The sequence below is a fragment of the Meriones unguiculatus genome, chromosome 8 (genome assembly GCF_030254825.1).
Source record: "Meriones unguiculatus strain TT.TT164.6M chromosome 8, Bangor_MerUng_6.1, whole genome shotgun sequence".
NCBI lineage: Eukaryota > Metazoa > Chordata > Mammalia > Rodentia > Muridae > Meriones > Meriones unguiculatus.
In genome coordinates this window covers 24,094,048-24,113,305 of record NC_083356.1, presented here as the reverse complement: position 1 = coordinate 24,113,305, position 19,258 = coordinate 24,094,048, and the positions used below count along the sequence as shown (strand labels likewise).

Genomic DNA, 19,258 nt, shown 5'->3' with positions numbered 1-19,258 from the left:
TAGGAGGACTTGCTTCTGGGGCTCCATGGGGAAGCAGGAGCCAGAACTAGCGACTGTAGCAAACATCCCCCAGTCACATTGGCCAGAGCGGTCCCTCATTTGTGATACCACCCAGTTCCAGCAGAGGCTCTGCTCCACACGAAGTCTCAGGGTCCCAACTTCCTTCTTCAGGATCACCAAACACGCCTGATCTCCTGGGTGAAGCCAAAAACGGAAGGAGGGAATTGCTCAGAACCAAGCCAGAGTTTTAAGAGAGTCCTTCGGGAGGCGTCTTTAACCAGCCAGCTCTGCATGCTTTCAGGGAGGACAAAGCCAGGCCTCCCTAGGCCAGGAGGATGAGGCCAGGACTGAGTGGGCACACTGCTGCCATGGTCATTGCCTGAAACCAGAAAACATGTGCTTCTACAAATGACCGCGTTTGGCAAATGTCTGGAGACGGTCAGGGGAGGGAGAGGCAGGAGGAGGGGCAGGTGGAGCTCTGACCACACAGGAAGGCCGAGGGCTGATGGGAAGAAGCAGGGGGATGATCTGGAAACCCCAAGATGACCAGATTGGCTGGGTGGGGAAATCTGTGAAGTAGGGTTGGTCAGGAATGAGGTTGCAAAGGATTGCTGGGAGCCCACTGGCAATGAGCTCCAGCAGTCCGAGGAATGGCTGGGGGGGGGGGAGGGGGAGCGGAGCATGACTCAGAGGGTCAGTTAAAATTAGTCCCTGTGGTCCAGAAGCCAAGAGGCACAGTGTGAGAGCAGTGTGGCAGTCAGCGGCTGCCTCAGGGGAATCTTGGGCAGGGAGTCCTGTGTGGGAGTGGGGCTCTGTGTCCTCCCAGGAACCCAGTTAGGGCTATGGGGCCTTTTGGGCAGTGTAACGTATTCTTGGGTGGCTTCCTGGTCAGCCTGGAGAGGTCCCCTATTTTCTTTACATACAGCCCCTCCCTCAAGGAAGCACTCTTCTCAAGAGGACCTGGTCACACTAACCCAGGAGGACCCCTCCTTCATCTTTGTGGCTCAGTCCACTGTCACTTTAAACCTGATGATAAGGCAGAAGCTTTAAGCCCTATACGGTATTGCCTTTTCCCATCTTCCCCAGCTGGCAGAGACAGCTGAGCGCAGAGGTTATAACCGCTCAGTCGGTATAACTCAGTGAGAGTCTCCCTGTCTCCTTCTCCGCCTCCCCCTTCCTCTCATGCATTCAAGGTCTTTAACGTCAGAGGAGGGAAAGAAGCGGGATGGATGAGACAGTTCTGGCACATTCTGCAGGCCCTGGAATTCTCCAAGTCTCTCCAGAGTCATGCCTCAGGACAGAGGGCAGGGCTGCTTGCAGGGAGGTAGGGGAAGAGAGACAGCGTCTGGGCCTGAAGCACTTTTGCCTTCTCTCCCTCCAGCTCCCCTTGCTCCTAAACAGCCCCTTCTTCTCCCTTCTCTCTCAAAGAAACTGCTGTTGGCTTCCCGATTCACACGAGCGCCAAGATGACCTCATCTCCAGATTTTAGTTGATTTTTTTTTTTTTTGGATCCTCAGAAAATGTTTCCAAATATGGTTCCATTGTAGGTCACATGGTCCCCGGGGCTCAGCTTTGGTGGAGGTGGGGAGTGGGGGGTCGGGGGGGGGATTGGTTCATTGTTCAACTGCCTACAGAAGGGAAAATGCATGTTTGGAGCCTAAGGGATTTACTGCATACTTCATGTGGAGCTTCGAGCATCGGGCATTGAGGCAGCCAAGGGAAGCCCTGCCCTGGGGACCAGGCAAGGCCAGCCTCTGCATTACTGTAGTTCCGGTTCTGGACTCCGAAGGAGCACTCATGGAAAAACCATCTGGAGCCCTGCTGCAGTGATGAGTCCCCTCCCACGATCACTGGAGGGTTTCCCTGTCTGGTGGTTGTGTGGGGGAAGGAGGGGGGGTTGGGGCAGCCCCCCCCACCTCTCATGAACAGTGGGTGGAGGCCATTGCCACTACTGGGCTGGGGGAGGGGAGGGAGTCCCTGCTCTGTCTTCCCTGCCCTCTGGGTTATGTTCTCCCTGGATAGGATTCCTGCTCTCTGGTGAGAAGCCAGGATCAGAGCACAGGACTGAAACGGACAGTTTCTCAGCTTTCCAAGGCTGTGGAGCAGAGGGAACAGGATTGGGCCTGGGAACCTGGGTGGCAGCCGGCTCAGCCTCGGTTGACAGGCGCAGAGGGGTTGGGCCTAGCCAGACACAGGGCCGAGTAAACCTACTCTGAGCTCTGTGCTCTGTGGTGGTCCTGACTGTCCTAGCACAGGCTTTCCTTCTGGTCCATCTGGGGGCTCTCCAGCCCGCTCGCCCTCCACCACCACATTCCACCACCTCAAGGTCATGGTTGGCTCTGAAATGTCCCCTAGAGGCCTCATGCTAAGGGCTGAGTGGCCAGCATTTGATGCTCCTGATGGTAACACCACCTTTAAAATTTATTATTATCCTTAGTTATGTAGATGTCTGTGTGTACACATGTCAGTGAAAGGGCCCAAAGAGACAGAGGAGTTGGATCCCAGAGAGCTGGAGTTCCAGGCAGTTGTGTACTTTCTGACCTGGCAGCTTTGGAATTGAACTTGGGCCTTAATAGCTAAACTCTTAATGCTCTTAATAGCTAAACACCATCTCCAAGCCCAAAAGATGAGTGGGACCTTTAAGAGAAGGACCTAGTGCCAGGAAGTGATGTCATAAAGTCCACACAAGGAGAAGGATTAGAGCTTAATTCTCTTCCCTTGTATTCTTTTGTCACCCTGCCCTGCTGCCCTCTCACCCTTCCTTCCTTTCCTCCTCCCACTCTCCCTCCTGCCCTCTTCCCTCTAGCCCTACTTCCCTTCCTCCTCCCTGGTTGTCCCGAGGGGAACAGTTTCCTCCTGTACTGGTTAGAATGCCTCACTACAGACCCATGGGGCCAGCTGACCACTAACTGACATCTCCGAAGCCAGGGGCCTACACAAGCCTTTCTGTTCTATAAGAAGGCCCCCTCTGATGCTCTGTTCCTGTGACCGCCCTCACCTGCTCTCCCAGGGAACGGTGCCTTGTCCTACCTGCTTTACCCACAGAGGACAGCTGGTCCAGCTCTGAGCCTGCCTCACACCATATGGAATAATTTCCCCAGCTCACTGGACTGGGGGTTAACTGCAGAGAGGAAAGAATACAGATGGTATTAGTTTTTAGTGGGAGGTGTGATGAAACGGAGGGAAATTCTCCCAAGAGCTTCCCACCGGGCCAGAGAGATGGCTCAGAGGGTGAAGGCTACCCAGGCCTGAGAGCATATGAGTTCAAACCCTGGGACCCATGTGGTGAAAGGTAAGAGCCCACTCCCGAAAGCTGTCCTCCGACTTCCACGTGAGTGCTGTGATCTGCACGCTACGGCGCGCGGGCACACATGCATACACAAATGAAACAAATAAGTAAATGTTTTTTAAAGAGCATCTTCTCACATCTCCCAAGGGAGTCAAGTATGAAGCATGCATATATTCAAAAATGTCCCTCACACATGCACATAAGTGCCTATGTGCGAGTCTACTCCCAGGGACTGGGTGTGTGCGTGTCAGCCTCTACTGTACTCCAGACAATCTGATGTGTACAGGAACCCAGGAAGGGAGGCAGAGTCTGGGAATGCCTGTGGGAGCAACCAGACCTGAAATGCCGTGTTCTTAGGACCGGGTTCGGTGCCCCTAACTCTACTCACAACTACTGCCTTCTGTTTTATGCCCTGGACTCCCAGAGTCCTAAGGCTGCTTCCAGGAAGGGCCTGGAGGGCAGAGACAGAAATTTTGCCACAGGGCGGCAATCTCAGACATCTTTAGCACAAAAGCGTCCTTAGACCCCGAGAGCAGGGAAAGGAAACGGTTTCCTGGAATCCGAGAACTGCGGGGGGGGGGGCGGGATGCTCCTTGGGCCCATCCTGCTGTGGTGCATGTGTTGATAGTCGTGATTACCTGTGTCTACACCGTTGAAACTTCGATAGTCACGGGAAAGGACTCCTGAACAGCCCTGGTCCCACCCTCCTGGGCTTACATCCCTTAATACAACATAAATGATATTTGACTAGGTGGTAACGGACAGCAGTGGGAAACATCTCTATAGATTCAGTACCACTGTGGTGCTTTCCCAAGCCAAAAGGAAAAAAGGATGGTTTGAGACTGTGGTATCGTGGAGCCCGGCTACCCTTCACCTCCTCATCCTCTGGGCTCAGCCTCCCGGGTGCTGGGATGGTGGGTAGGCATCTCTGTGCTGATCCAAAACTGTTCTTTGTGGTTGGTTGATTGCACAGCGGCGGAATCCCTAGATGTGGCAGGCTGACCTGTAGCGTGTGTGGGGAAAACGATGTAGCAGAAACTGATGAAGAATACTTTGTCTCACTCAGAGAAGTTTCTCCCAACAGTGGATGGCAGATCACCCAGGACTGGCAACTGACCGAAGGACAGCGAGTGGGTGAGTGGTGGTGTGCTCAGCCATGAATGGGAGATCCGTCTCCCTCCCTCCCCCCCCCCCCCAAGGTTCAGGTCAGGTTTCCACCAAACGAAGGGGCTAGTTTTAAGCATTCAGGTATGTGTGTGTGCCTTTGTGCATGGGCCTGGGCACGTGAGGGCCAGAGGCTGACATGAATATCTCCTTCAGTCACCTTCCGCTTTCTTTTTGAGATGGCGTCTCCCACAGAAGCTGGGTGACTGGCAGGTCTCGGGATCCTCCCGTCTCCCCCTCCCGAGCTGGGGTTGTAGGCACAGTGGCTTCGTACCGGGGATGCTGAGAATCCAACTCAGGTTGGCACACTTTACCAATGGGCCTTCTACCCCGTTTTCATCTTTAAAGCAGTGTGCGGCGAAGGATTTCCGGTGTGAGGGATTAGTCCTAATGCCGCCGCCCTCGTGAGGTTGTGACAAGGGTCACACATCCGTGTAGGTATAGCTGTGTAGTGGGCACACGGGTCCCTCTTGCCCAGAGAGAAACACAGACAGGTTTTTCCCAGAGAAACCAGGAATGTTATACTGGAAGGTTTTTCAGAAGGGGAGTTACACCTATTTCTCTCTTGGATTGGATGTAGTTAATAACCTGGTGAGCTTTGCCGCTTGTAGGCCAGTCCTCACCCGAGTCCCCCAGACTACTGTGTTTATCCAGACCCTTCCTACACCCCTGAGCATCATTTCCTAGTCGGTAGAACCCATTCTTGTGGAAGAGGTCACCGGTACTTTGCCAGAGGCATGTTCGTGGCAAAGGACTTTCCATGTAGTCTTGCCTTAAGCTCTATGGTGATAATTGTCAGGAGGAAACTCCCCCCCACACACACACAAAGGTTAAATTGCTTGGGTCACACTCTAGAAGTTTGAACCAGTACTGGCTGACCAAGTTGTATTCCGATTTTCCTTCTTGCCTCCTCATGTGGGTAGTTACTCTGCTGGCCGGCTGTGGCATTTGCAGAGACATTCCCCCCTCCCCCTCCATCCTAGTCACACAATAGAAGACAGAAGACAGCCTTGGACAAGAGTGGGACACAGTGACTACAGCCACTGTGAGCCTGCCACTTGGGGGTTAGCTGCTGGGTGACACGGCGCATGCGTAGGGCCTTCTCACCCGGTTTCTGGTTTGAAGTTCTCGGCACTGGTTTGCCTTGCTCCTCACAGGTGGAGAATCAAGGCCAAGGGCAGGTTATTCCGCTCACAGTATTGCGGACGCCGATGCCCCGCGGACTTCCAGGTCCTGGCTCAGCACTGACCGCTCAGTATGGAGCCTGGCCGGGAAAGGGCAGATGGTGGGTTTGTCTGGCAGGGCTGGGGATGGGATTTGGGATCTGGCACACGCAAGCACCCTCACCCTGAGCCAGGCCCCAGCCCGTCCTCTGACCACAGCGCGTGTGGGGGAAGATGGGAAAGTGAAACTCGAAAACAGAAAACTTCTCAGCGAGGCCCATTTTACGGGAAATTGACTTCGAAGCCGGGCTGCAGCTTTAGCGTATGCTTTGGGCTTAAGATGTACCAGTTTCATAATCCTGTTCCCGCCTCCATGGGCCACCCTGCTCCAGCCATTGGCCCAGTTGGAGAATAAAAAAAAAATCCACCCTTGCTTCTGTCCCTTTTCAGCCCAGACGCCGGTCACAGCTCTCTCTGCACTGACTGGAGGGCTCCAGGCGAGAGAGGTGAGGGCTGAGGCTGGGATCATCCTCTCTCTGAGGACAGTGGGCAGGGGAGGGAAAGGAGGGGGAAGGCTGCTCCTGGGACCCTAACTGATAAGGAGGCCAGGCACTGGCTGAGGAAAAAGAGCTGTCAGGCTAGCAGGGCTCGAAGCCCAGGCAGCTAGGAATGAGACAAGTTGGGCAGGGGGCTCACGTTCAGCTCCTCGAATATGAAAACCCACTGGGCCTCTCCTGGGCTCAGATGTGCCACTCGTGAGGGGCACATGGCTGGGCTTTGCCTTCTTAGCTACGCAGAGTTCTTTCCTCCGAGCAGAGCCGAGTTTTTTTTTTTTTTTTTATCCTGTGTGTAATTATGAACAGTCCAGAGACAATGGATCCTTAGCAAGGGATTCCCCTAGCTGGCTGTTCCCCAGAGACACCTCTAACAGCCAGCTAGAGTCTGTGAAGGTAACAGGCCCCTGGGTCCTCCCCTCCGGACTGTGCCTGTACTGCCCAGAGTGCCGGTCCTTTGCAGGGAGGACAGACAGAGCGTCTGTCCTGCTGACCACCCTAGCCCCTGGGATCTTGGAGGAGAGCAGGGCCGTAGTGTCAGACATTGACACAGCAGAACCTGCTGACCTGTGTCACGGTCCGCCAGCCAACCCTTGGCAGAGGGTGCCATTGTGGGTCAAAGTGAAGTAATGAGGCTGGACATTGAAAAATACCCAGAGGGCTGGGTGGGGTGGCCTCGTCAGCAGAGCGCTTGCTAGAGGGTGAGAGGTCGGAGCCAACTCCCAACGGTGTGTGTGTAGCAGGGGTGAGTGGGGAGGCAGCATAAAGGCCTGTCGAGCGTGCCTGAACGTCCTCTGCCTCCTTCCCCTGTGCTGTGACACTGGGCCGCTCACTCTCTGCTTGTCCTCTGCCTTTCTCTCCTGGGGTCTCTTCTCCCTGGTCTCCGGTCTCCAGCTGGAGGCTCACTCACCCTTTGCCTTCTTCCCATCAGGGGAAAGGCTGATAGCGCCTTGAACTCACCCAGCAGCCAGCCTCCATCACACCCCACAACACAGGAGCACCCATCAGCCTTTGGAACAGGGCAGGGGTCAGCGGAACACTTGTTCACACCTCAGGCTTCATGTTACCCTTGGCTATCACACCCCACATCCACTGGGGAAATCTAAGGGTTTTCATAGCCCGGTTCAAGCTGTCACCCATTTAATCCAGGCACAGCAATGGCATTCTGCCTGTAAGTCCTTGGGCTTCCTCTTTATAACTTGGAAATGACCATCTCCACACTGGCCTGGGTCCCGAAGACATTGGTCTACTAACATCCTTGCAGACAAGAGCCCTGGAGACCTTTGGATCTGATATCTGGTCTGACAGTGGCGAGGGCCTCCTTCCCGAGCGGCTGACAGAGTTCCTGAGCTCTCCTGATGGTCCCTTTGGGTTTTGTGGAAGCTGCGGTATGAACACGGGAGTGAGTGAGCCATTGGCAGAGCCCGTCCCCAGCTCTCTTCCCTCCTGGCAGCATAATCACAGTGACTTGTTTCGGCAACCGCTCCCCCATCCTCCAGGGCTTTCAACGCTCCATGGTCGAAAGGACTTTGCCACGAGCAGCCCGGAGAGTCTTTTCCTCTCCGTGGCCCTATCACATGGGCAAGGGTCTTAGTTATGAGGAAAGGGATGATGAGCGGACATAGTTCTTGCCACAACAGGGAAAGACCCTGGAGCTGGCAAGATGGCTTAGCAGGTGAAGGTGCCTGCCACCAAGCCTGGCAACCTGGCTTTGGTCCCCAGGCCCCACGTGCTGAAAGGGGAGAACCAGTTCCTGCAAGCTGGCCCGAACCGTCACGAGTACATGCTGGTACAAACACGCCTCCGTGTCCCCGCACACACAGAGCTAAGCAATCAGTGTAAAAATGTGTAGGATAAAAGTCCAAATGCATTTAATTTTATGAAAATGACTGACCTCATTTTTAATTCTACAATCGTATAAGGGAGTTTGAGCGGAGTGGGCCAGCCGGGTTCAAAGACCTGGAAGGGTGTTTGGCGGGAACAGCACAGGGCGACAGTCCGGTCAAAGTTACTGCCTTGCTTCAGCAGCAACCTCAGGCGACCACCAGTTTATTGATTAATACATGTATATTTACAGAGATGTATCTTAATTAAATAATTTTGGTGAAGATTAGGCTGAGGGAACTTTCTCGGAAACTGGCCTGTAGGCAATGGGGCGCCAGCTCTCTCCTGACTTCTCTGAGGGTGACAGACACCTCCCCTTGGTCTGGAACAGCAGCATGGCTTACCTCACTTAAGCTTTTAGTCTGGTGTGTTGGAGTCCAGCACCAGAGTGATGGCTTCTCTACGAAACATATGTTACAAAATCAAACAAAATATTTTGTTTGATGTTAATGCGTCCCTGGAAACATAATTTGTACAATGTCTTTATCAGGGTTGCGTTGTTCTGAGAAAATGAATTTTTTTAATCATTATTATCAGTTTGTTCTTAAGAGTCCATGAGAAACAACTCCAACACATGAGTCGAGAAAACAGACAAATGTTTTGTATCATTAAGTGCTACTTAGCAACAGTAAGTTTCAAAACTTTGGATACTGTTGACAGCACGAGTCCATAAAGGGCTTTCCGTGAAAGCACGGGGATGGAAGTTCATCCTTCAGAGCGCAGGCACAGTAGGAGGAGCTATGCAGAATGGACTCAGGAGGATGCTGGGGTTCGGTTGGCAGCCAGCCCAGTGCAGCTGGGGGAGAACTGTAGACCCAGACAAACTCTCTCCCAAGAACAATGATAGCGCTCACGGGACAACACCTGAGGCGTCCTCTGACCTCCACATGCAAATGCACACAGACATACAGACACACATCCAGCCACACAAACACACAGGCACAAGTATGCACACACATACACATAAAAACAGGAATCAGCAGATTAATCAGTGGTTCTAGGAGTCGGAATGTGGCAACCTCTAGGGTGCATAATACTGAGAGGAAGGGCTGGGTCCTGACGTGAATAGTGACAATGTGGGGGAGGGACAGTTCCCTGCATTATCTCCATTTTGCTTTCTAAGGTTTCAGTTATGGAAGCCTAAGAATAATTAAACAGAAAATTCTACAAGTCATTCACAAGTTTTAAATTGTACAGTGCTCTGAGTTAGCTCCACCTAAGACATGAGCCATTTCTCTGTCCAGTGTTCGCCCTGTGCGTGCTCTCTGCCCGTTAGTCACTTAATACCACATGGTTTATATAGCGCTTGGTTCTGTCCTTGGGCTCAGCATCGCATCAGGATCTGAAGGGGACATGACTATCAGGCTCTCAACTACCTTGCACAAAGATGTATCCTGATGCCAGAGTGACACACACACACACACACACACACAAGATTTCAAGACTGGGTTTCTCTCTGTAGCCCTGGCTGTCCTGGAACTCACTCTGTAGACCAGGCTGGCCTTGAACTCAGAGATCTGCCTGTCTCTGCCTTCTGAGTGCCAAGTGGCATATTTGGGGGTGTCAAATTCTGCTGCCCTCCGCTATAAATATGAACACTACCTTAATTTAAAATTGAAAAGCAGTAGTTTTCTGATATTATCATGGTGTGGTTTCAATTCTGCATAATCTAAAACCTACACTTTATTTTATAACGTTTTATGACATTAGAGGTAAATTTGATTTCTGTGTTCCGATTAGGAGACAATTTGACTCATAAGGCCATGGCTTTGGAGCCAACTGAAATGCCGAATGGTCAGGCAGCAAAGGACTATGAGGCTGACGCTGAGCTGCAAAGGTAACTCAGGGGTGGGTTTTTTGGGAAGGGCCGCTTGTGTGGAAGACAGCACGTGTTCTCTCAATCAGGATCAACTGCTTTTCTTGGTCACTGTTCTATGCTATGAAGAGACATCATGGCCAAGGCAAATCTTAAAGAGGAAAGCGTTTTTTGGGGGCTTGCTTGCAGTTTTAGAGGTTAGTCCATTACCATCACAGGGGCATGAATGGCACTGGAGCAGCAGCTGAGAGCTTTACATCCTGACCCACAGGCGGGCAGGCAAGCAGGCAGGCAGGGAGAGATAGAGGCCTAGAGAGAACTTCTGAAACCTCAAACCCACTACCAGTGGCACACTTCCTCCCACAAGGCCACGCCCACTCCCAGAAGGCCACACCTCCTAATCCTTCTGATCCTTTCAAACAGTTTTACTTCTTGATGAATAAACATTCAAATAATGAGCCTCTGGGGGCCATTCTCATTCAGACCACCTTATCACTCCAGGATCACTGTGTGGGGAGTGATCTTATCTTCTCAAAAGTCTGCATTATGATGAGGAAGTGTGTTTTCCTTGGGGAGAAAATAGTCCATGAGGCTGACTGTAATATTTTGAAGAGATAAGATTTGGTCAGAGGCAGAGTGTTGGGATCCAAGGACAAAAATTGCCCCAGTATGATGCTTCTCCACTTTGAGTCCCATAAAGAGTTAAGTCTTGGCTCATATGTTGCATAGTGATATATATTAAATAATTTAATGAAAACATGCCCCTTTCAGTACGTTCATGAGTTCAAGGTCAGTTATACATTAGTCTACAGCTGGACCACAGTTTTGCCCTTCCCAAGACTGTCCTCTGTGGAAGCCAAATCCCTCTGACCCCTCCATCCTGTCACATGTTAGCTAAGAAAGAAATGGCTTCCTTGAAGGACCCATCCCACCTGCTGAGGGACTGAATGAAGGTTGCCAAGGAGGATGCTACCATTAATTTCAGCCCTCTCTAAGTGTGGAGCAAAGGAGACATGAAGACGTAGCCACTGTAAGGCAGCCAAAATGGCCACAGTGCAGATGTGTTGTTATCCATCTGTCCTCTCCTCCTGCTCCTCACTTCCCTGTGCTCAACACCTAGCCCTCTCTTTCTCTTCCTTTCCCCAGACTCCTTCCCTCCCTTCCTCCCTGTCTCTCATATACTTTTCTGGGTCAGGACAGTAGCATTCCCCACTGCCCTTCCTCTAGGACAGTGCTCTATTTCCCAGAGCAGGGCTGGACCATTCTGCCTCAAGACCATTCTGCCTGATTCATCTTGGAGCAGGGCCAAGGTCACCCCAGTGATCTGCCCATTGTCCCTCCTCTGTGATTCTTCTCCTCATCACACCAGTTGCTTCCTGCAAAGGTGGAGTTCAGTGGTACTCAGGGGTTTTTTAGGGAGAGGTGGAAAGGGTTCTAAGTTAGGAGTGAAGGCCACCTGGAGGCTGCCTGGGCTGGATGAGCATGGGATGGTCTGGGATGTTGAAGCCGAGTCTGTGTGTGCCTCCCCTATAGGAATGAGGATGGTGGTCCTCTGGATGGAGATTTGACTGATAAGGAAAAAGTGCAAGTTGACGACGATGCTCTGACAAATGAGGAACGTATATTTTTAGAACAGTTCCACAGCTGGAAAGAGAAGGAAAAGAAGTGCATTAGAACTCTCTACGCCATCGCAGACTACATTGACAAAAGCCACCAAAAAGCCACCAAGACCAAAGTGGCGGCTACTTCTGCGTCAGTCATCTCTGGAGCCATGTGTCTCCTGGGTTTGATGCTTGCTCCGACAACTTCGGGGGGAAGCCTGATGCTCACTGCTGCCGGGCAAGGTTTGGGGGCAGTTGCTGGGGTCACCAATATCGTGACCAACGTGAGGGAAAACTGTCGAAATAAAAAAGCCCTGGCTCAGGCCAATAGCATCATACCTAGTAATGACCAGGAGCTCAAGGAGATCAAGGGAGAGAGGACGCCCTATGTCACAGCCACCGGTGAGGTTGTCTACAAATGTGGGAGAGCCTGGGAAATCATCAAAAAGCACCTCCGAGCCCTCCGGCTAACCAAAACACAACCGCATGTCACCTCAGCCGCCAAGAAGCTCATGACCTCTGGCCAAGTATCAGCCCGAAGCGGCAGGCAGGTGCGAAAGGCCTTTGGGGGGACAGCCCTGGCTATGACCAAAAATACTCTCATGATGGAACGTTTAGCTTCCCTCTACTTCCTTGGCCGGGACATATGTGCTCTCTCGGAGGACTGGAAGGACCTGAAGGCTGGAAGGCCGACAGATCTTGCAAAATTGTTGAGGACGCGAGCTCAGGAGCAGGAGCAGGTGGTAGAAGAAAAAAACCGTTGCTACGAGAGGCTGAAGAAGGTGAGGGCCGGGTTTTGGAAGGGTCTAGGAGATGTAAACTGCGACCTATGGACAGCCATGGTCTAGAACAGCCTTGGTTAAGGACGTCTTTGTGTGTGTGTGTGTGTGTGTGTGTGTGTGTGTACACGCTATGTTGTGAACTTTGCAGAGCTGTCTCTCACCACGCTTCCATTACAGTGATAAAGAAAGACCATAGCCAATGGGGTTTATTTGGTTTATACATCCCAAGTCACAGCCCAGCCGAGGTGGGAGATCAGGGTAGGAACCCGGAGGCAGGGACTTGGGCAGAAGCCACGGAAGAACGCTGCTGCTTACTGGCTTGCTCCCACTCCATGCCTTGCTCAGACATTCAGGATCACCTCCCAGGGCTGGTGCCACCCACAGTAAGCTGGACCCTCCCACACCCATCATGGGGTCAAGAAAATGCCCCGCAGACGCTCTGATGGAGGCATTTTCTCTTCCCAGAGGACTCTGGCTTGCATCAAGTTGACAAAAAAAAAAAAGATTAATCAGGACAAGGTCCAAATAGTAGCCAGCACTCAGATGCCCCTTGGAGAGGGGGAGGCCTATCCTCAGGTGGCCTGGCTAGCCTTCTCTTTCTTCTTATGGATTCTGAGTTGGGAAGAGAGCTTCCTGGTTGAATAGATTAGATCTCTGGGTCACAGGGAATGTTTGGACTCACTTCCCTCTCAAACCCTATGTGGGAGCTTTAAGCCTTTGGGGAGCAGTCAGGGTTGAAGGGGGTATAGAGCCTTACAGGCCTGACGTGCTCAAAAGAGAAGGGAGCAGCTGGATTGCCCAACCTCAGGCTTCCCCTTATGGGTAACCAGACATCTGCCAGCGGAGGAGAAGTCAGCACCAACAGGAGCTGAATGGGCCAGCACCCCTGAGAAAGCGTACACAGTCCACCTCTCCCCGGGTGCTGGGTATTGATAAAGGGCCTGTGGTGGGTGTGGTGATGATGGAGGGTCTGGTGGTGGTGGGGGGGGTGGGGTGGGGGTGGGGGTCGGGGTGGTAAGGTTGGTTTTGTTTTCTGAGACAGTCTCAGTAGCCCAGGCTGACTAGACATCATAGTCTAGTCTAGTCTAGTCTAGGCTAGGCTAGGCTAGTGTTAAACTCTTCAATCGTTTCCTAGTTGCCTTGAGGGAAGGATTATCATCCGAAAGCCAGTTGAACTGTCCCCATGCAGGCCCTGGCTGCTTTGAATGCTTCCTGAATGCCTCGAGGAAGCTACACAGCCTTGACAGCTGCTTGCTGCTAAAGCATCCCTCCAGCTCCTGGAATCACAGCCTTGCCCGTGATAGCTCCAATTCTGGCCTTCACAACCCTCAGTGAAATGTAAATGAGCATTTGCACTGAGCCCCTTCCCTGCTCGTCCTGCAGAGGGACCGCCATGACTAGTGTGAAGGCAGCTGTGTCATGCCTGGTGTTAACACAGGCCTTAATTTGCATGAGGATGTGCTATGTTTTGGGTCAAATACCTGTTTGGGGGCTGTGTAAGTTCTTTAGTTCACTCCTGTGCTGTCTGCTTCCAGTATCGCGTTAGGCCCAATAAAAAGGCCTCTCTCCAGTGGTCTTTCCTTTGCCACTTGTAAAACAGGCTGGTCTGGTGAACAATAGCGTGACAGGCAGCGGAGGGAGCCATGGTGGTGTCCGTGGGAGAAGCTATGGTTGCAGCAGCAGCAGCAGTGATGACAACAGTGGCAAAGAGTGGCAGAGGCCACTGTCTCAGTGGTGACAGTGACTAGAGTGATCCCAGAAAGGCGATGGAGGAGCCTGAGGGCCTCCAGAGGGAAGCCAGGGCAGAATGGCCAGAAGCAGCTTCAGCAGAAACGTTTGAGGAAGGAGGGAAGGGAAGAGAAGGCAGAGAGCTGAGCCTGTAATGAGCTGGGGAGGCGAAGCCACAGGCTCTGGTCTCTGAGACAGTTCCAGAAGAGCATCTGGTGGGAAATCCAACTCCCTGGATCTGCGCTCACCGCTATGGGGCTAAGGGACCAGGTATCGGCCCTTCACAGGAGCCATGACACCAGGGGTTTCTTCTGCTGCCTTCAGCCAGCCACAGCCCCTGCTCACTCAGAGCCCACGACTTATAAAAGCTTCCAAACCCTGGGATTGGAAGAACTTCTCCTCGCTTACCCACAATTCCTCTTCTGGCAGAACAGAAGGATGTCTGTTGATAGCCCAGGCCTGGGCCTTTCAGCCTCCATAACTGTGAGAAAAAAAAGTTTCTGTTGTATCAGTTACCCTGCTTGTGGCATTTTGTTGGAGCATGCCATGATGACCAAGGCAAGGCGGTTATGTGGCTTGCCCAGGGTGTCTGTCGGTCTGTCTGGGCTGCTGTGACAAAATGCTTTGGGCTGGGTCATTTGTGAAGAATGGTTACTCAGCACCATTCTAGAGGTGGGCGAGCCCGCAGGCGAGGCAAGGGTCTGAAGGGCCCCCTCTTGGCTCCCCGGGGGACACCTTCCACTATGTCATCATCCGGAGGAAGGGACAAACAAGCTCCCAGTGGCCCTTTTCCTAAGGCGGCTCTGTACCCCAAACCTCACGCCTAAGAGCCTCTCAAAGGGGCCCCGCTTCCTAATTGGGTCACTCTGGGGATTAGGTTTCTCAAAGCTAGGCAGTGGGTAAACTGGGTTTGGTGGCACACGCCTTTAATTCCAGCACTTGAGAGATAGGGACAAGTGGATCTTCCCGAGTTCGAGGCCAGCCTGAGCTACATTATTGAGTTCCAGGCCAGTCAGGGATATATTGTGAGTGTCCCTTTCTACAAACAAACAAACAAACAAACAAACAAACAAACAAACGCTAGGTAGTAGTGGGCCCAGGATGGCAAATGCTGGCATTTGACACCTGGCTGGCTGGGAAGTAGCTGCTTGGTCTGGGGCTCTTCTGTAATTAGTGGCTTCCCACTGCCTCCTCTTTCTTCTCCTCTACTTCGTCAAGGCAAGGCCTCACTTACAGAGTCTGGGATGGCCTTTAACTCACCATCTGGCTCCAAGCTGGCCTGGAATCCTCAGCAGGCCTCCTGCCTCAGTCTCGTGAATGCTGGGATTATATTTTACACCAATGCACCAGGCTCTTCTCTAAAGATAAGACTCAGACATCATAGTAATATTGTGCTTGCTTTTGGGTCTTCCCTCAGAGACTGGAGAAGAGGTCTGCGAAGTCTTCTTTGAAAGGAGCCAAGGGGACTCAGCCTCCTCCTCTAGCCTCATTGGAGAAAGCAAGATCCAGAAGACAGTGGCGAAGAGGCGCTGAGACTGAGACCGTGGGTCTTTGAGATCAAAGAAAGGGGACCAGGGTGTGGGTAGAAGGAGGCTCATACACAGAGAGGTACCAGGGAGGTCCCTAAGGTCTCTGAAGGGAGAGCCCTGTCAACCCTGCTCTTGACCCGCCCTTTCTTTTTCACCTTGACTCAACCACCGAATTAAACTCCCCCCCACACACACCCGTGGTCTCCATTGATCATTTGCACGGCACCTGCTAAACTTAAGACAGCTCTTGCCTCCTGCCGGCTTTCATAGTAATTAGCCATGATAAGGCGTGAGGGTCCCTCCCCCAACCCCACCTCTCTCTGTGCTCTCTTTCTCCCCTACTCAGTGGGAACTGATGGCACAGAGCCAGCTTTGCACACAAAGGCTGTCAGCAGAACCTGCTGGGCCAGATTCTGGGGGAAGGAGAGAGGGCAGCCTGCCCTCACCTCCTCTGCCCCGGTGTCCTGAGCCTTCAGCAGTCACGCGTGGGTGGTACAACACTTAAAATAAGACAAAACAACATAATGCGCCCCGGGAAGGAAAGGTTAGGGGAGGAAACAGCACAGGATTGGGACTGTGGGCCTTGCACAGAGGGCTTCCTGGGTTCTCTCTCCTCGGGCTGTCCACTACTGTCATTAGACTCTCCAGGGCCCCTCCCATCTAGTGCCCTGTAGAATCGCCTGAAACCCCACCCCCCCCACCCCGTAGTCCCCAGAACTGCCAGAGCTCACCCCTTTACACAGCAGATGCGATATGTTGGCACACAAAGGGTACCGGGGGCACACACAGGTCATAGGTGAGCGTCCCCACCTCAGAGGCAGGAGAATAAGGGTGCGCACCGAGGTCAGGAGCTGAACCCTCCGGCTGCTCCCTGTGGGCTCTGCTCTTTGGAAGGGGGCCAGGTAAGAGTGCAGGGAGCATTCTCATTGGTCAGGATCAGGTCCCCCTGGGATGAACCCAGAAGGAGAAGAAAGTGGGCTCTGTGTGCGGTCCCCTTTCCAGCGTGTTGAGGTCCTTGTAGTGAAATGACCATTTGTTTGTAAATCCAGTGAGCTACAGGTGTCATGGAATTCTAGTAGGGTCACTGCAGCTAGGGTAAATATTAGCGCGAAACGGGTGTTTTTCACTGCATCCAGGGTAGGCATCAGAATGAACAGTCGCCTTTAGAAGTGCTTTGACCTTTGGAATTAGTGTAGGAAAACAGTGATTGTTTTCTGTTACCTGCAGAGTTGCTTTCTTCTGAAGGAGCTTTACAGCCTTTGCATGGCCTCAGTCACAAAACCGTCCCCCGCACACCTGGACCGTGTCGCATTATTGAGTACCGCCAACAGTGCACAATCAGCACTAAATTTGCAGCTGTTTTCCTTCCCAAAGCCTTTATATTAGTTTAGGGGCCCTGATACAAGGAACTCCTTTTACCCCCAAAACAACTTTTCTGTAACAAAAAATAATTATGCTTCTGTGTGGCTGTTCAAGGTTCAGTTCGTGGAGACTGTTCTTTCCTGCTGCCTCAGAGGCTGAGTACACTCTGGAGGGACCCTCTCTCTCTTTGATCAATCAGAGCGACAAACTGTCGGAAAAGAAATATAAACTAATGAAACTGGGCAGTGGTGGTGCATGTTATTAATCCTAGAACCCAGGAGGCAGAGGCAGGCAGATCTCTTATGTTCCAGGCCAGCTGAGTCTACAGAGTGAGTTCCAGGACAGCCAGGGTGACACAGAGAAACCCTGTCTCAAATAAAATAAAAAATAAACTAAAATAAACCTAAATTTAAAAAAAGCAATAAACTAACAAATACAAGCGCAATTAAGTAAAAGGATTGAATCCTGTACTAGGCCGTGTTGCGTCTGCTTCCCTTGTTCTTTATAAACATTTCATGGGCGTGTCTACGAGCAACCTGCTTGGTGAGTGATGAAACAGCAGGAGCTGTTGCTTGGCATTTACTGCCACCAGAAGCTCAGGTTGTTTCCTCCTCCTTTAGGGACTTGCACTCCGATAAGGCAGGATCTGCTGGTGGCACTGTTTGGGAAGGCTTGGTGGGGTGTGGCCTTCTGGAGGAAGTTTGTCTAAAGCGGTGACCTTGGGGAGTTTCAGGCCACTTCCCTCTCTGCTCGCATTGGAAGAGGTGAGTGTAGCGGAAGTTTTAGCTGCTTTACTGGGTTCTTTTATCTACCTCCCTATACCACCCGCATCCCATCCAACCCCCCAACACTAGGCAGAAGACAAAAACTATCCTCAGCTGGCAAAAATCACACCCCTGCTAGAGCACGAGGCAAATCATAGTCAGCTGCTGTGGACAATCTGAAGCAGCCCAGTATCCCACACCTGAGATTGAAACAAAAACATGTTCACATAATATTTCTGTGTTTTTAAAGAAACCAAAAATTCTCGCTACAGGTGAGTTGCTGTGTCTCCAGATATGGACTCTGGAGACGGAAGCCTAGTGCTCTTCCTTCTCTAAGTTGACTTGGTCATAGCCTTTATCACAGCATCAAGGAAGTTTTGCATTCTGCAAAAACCATTGTCGGGATTCGGTAGGGGTTGACCGAACCTGTCACCTCCTTGGGCAACATTAGCATCTAGACCAGGGGCTCTCAACCTTCCTAATGCTGTGACCCGTTAATACAGCTCCTCATGTTGTGGTGACCCCCAGCCATAAAACTATTTTGTTGCTACTTTATTAACTGTGATTTTGCTAGTGTTATGAATTGTGATGTCAATATCTGGTATGTGACCCAGGTGGGTCACAACCCACAGGACAAAAACACAGATCTAAACAATGTTAAAGCTTCCAACCTGTGAACGTGGGTATCTTTTCATCGACATTTTTTTTTCCTCATTTCTTTCAGTGACTTTTTCACTTTTTGGGCACCAGCAATTTGCAGACGGTTTCTGCATGTGTCAGGTCTGTGTCAGTGCCTTTCACAGCTTTGTGACAACTGTGTGAGTGAAAAAAGATACATTTGCGCTCATGGTTTCAGAGGGGCTCAGTCCACCGGGGAGTGGGCAGGGTGGCTGAGTTCTCCATGGCAGGAGTGTGTGGTAGAGGTCCCTGGTATCACAGGGCCCTGGCCATGACTTCAGAAGTCCAACCCTACTGAGCCAGTCAGGCTCCAAGCCTTCCAGCACAGTCATCTGGGGACCAGACATTCCAAGCATGGGCCTGTGGAGAGCATCCCAGATCTAAACATTTACCCGAAATGCAGGCTGTGACTAAAGCTGTGGTCTAGAGGAGCTGAGAACAGCCCAAGAAACTCTGAAAAAGAGAAAAATCTTGTTCCTCAGCTGTCAATTTACCAATATCTACTGAGCCTCCAAGACTGATTTCGAAAGGCTGATGGGGTTGGTCTGAACTAAGGTTGTCTTAGTTAGGGTTTCCATTGCTCTGAGGAGACACCATAACCCCAGCAACTCTTACAAAGGAAAATACTTAACTGGGGGCTGGCTTCCAGTTCAGAGGTTTAGTCCATTGTCATCACGGTGGGACATGGGGGCAGACATACAGACAGATGTGTGCTAGAGAGTTCTACGTCTGGATCTGCAGACAGCCGGAAGTGACAGTGACACACTTTCTCCAACAAGGCCACCCCTCCTACTAGTGCTGCTCCCTGTGAGGGTCACTTTCCTTTAGATTTAGCCCTCTTAACGGAGACGCTGGCTCTGTTCAAAGTGGCCACGTAACAGGACAAAGCCACACAGCACTATGACTCTGACACTCCACAAAGACGTAACCCAAACCCAAAGGCC

At 51.8% G+C, this 19,258-nt stretch overlaps 1 protein-coding gene across 2 annotated transcripts; it reads left to right on the top strand.

Annotated features, from left to right (window-relative positions):
• The first annotated feature begins 2,493 nt into the window (after positions 1–2,493).
• LOC110548470 (apolipoprotein L6-like) lies at positions 2,494–17,301 on the top strand. Of its 2 annotated transcripts, XM_021636772.2 has the most exons (5): positions 2,494–3,292; positions 4,263–4,423; positions 9,795–9,891; positions 11,404–12,253; positions 15,399–17,301. In XM_021636772.2, the coding sequence occupies exons 1-5, from the start codon at positions 3,144–3,146 to the stop codon at positions 15,534–15,536; spliced, it is 1,395 nt and encodes a 464-aa protein (XP_021492447.2). In that variant the 5' UTR covers positions 2,494–3,143; the 3' UTR covers positions 15,537–17,301. The 2 variants fall into 2 exon arrangements, with proteins under 2 accessions (XP_021492447.2, XP_021492446.1); XM_021636771.2 differs by lacking the exons at positions 2,494–3,292; positions 4,263–4,423 and adding an exon at positions 6,063–6,122.
• The last annotated feature ends 1,957 nt before the right edge of the window (positions 17,302–19,258 follow it).

Bases quoted from the DNA above. Each gene is read 5' to 3' on its own strand.
- LOC110548470 (XM_021636772.2), top strand. From the start codon at position 3,144: ATGGTATTAGTTTTTAGTGGGAGGTGTGATGAAACGGAGGGAAATTCT. The intron at 3,293-4,262 runs GTAAGAGCCCAC...TTGATTGCACAG, and splicing joins TGGGACCCATGTGGTGAAAG to CGGCGGAATCCCTAGATGTG. The intron at 12,254-15,398 runs GTGAGGGCCGGG...GTCTTCCCTCAG, and splicing joins GCTACGAGAGGCTGAAGAAG to AGACTGGAGAAGAGGTCTGC.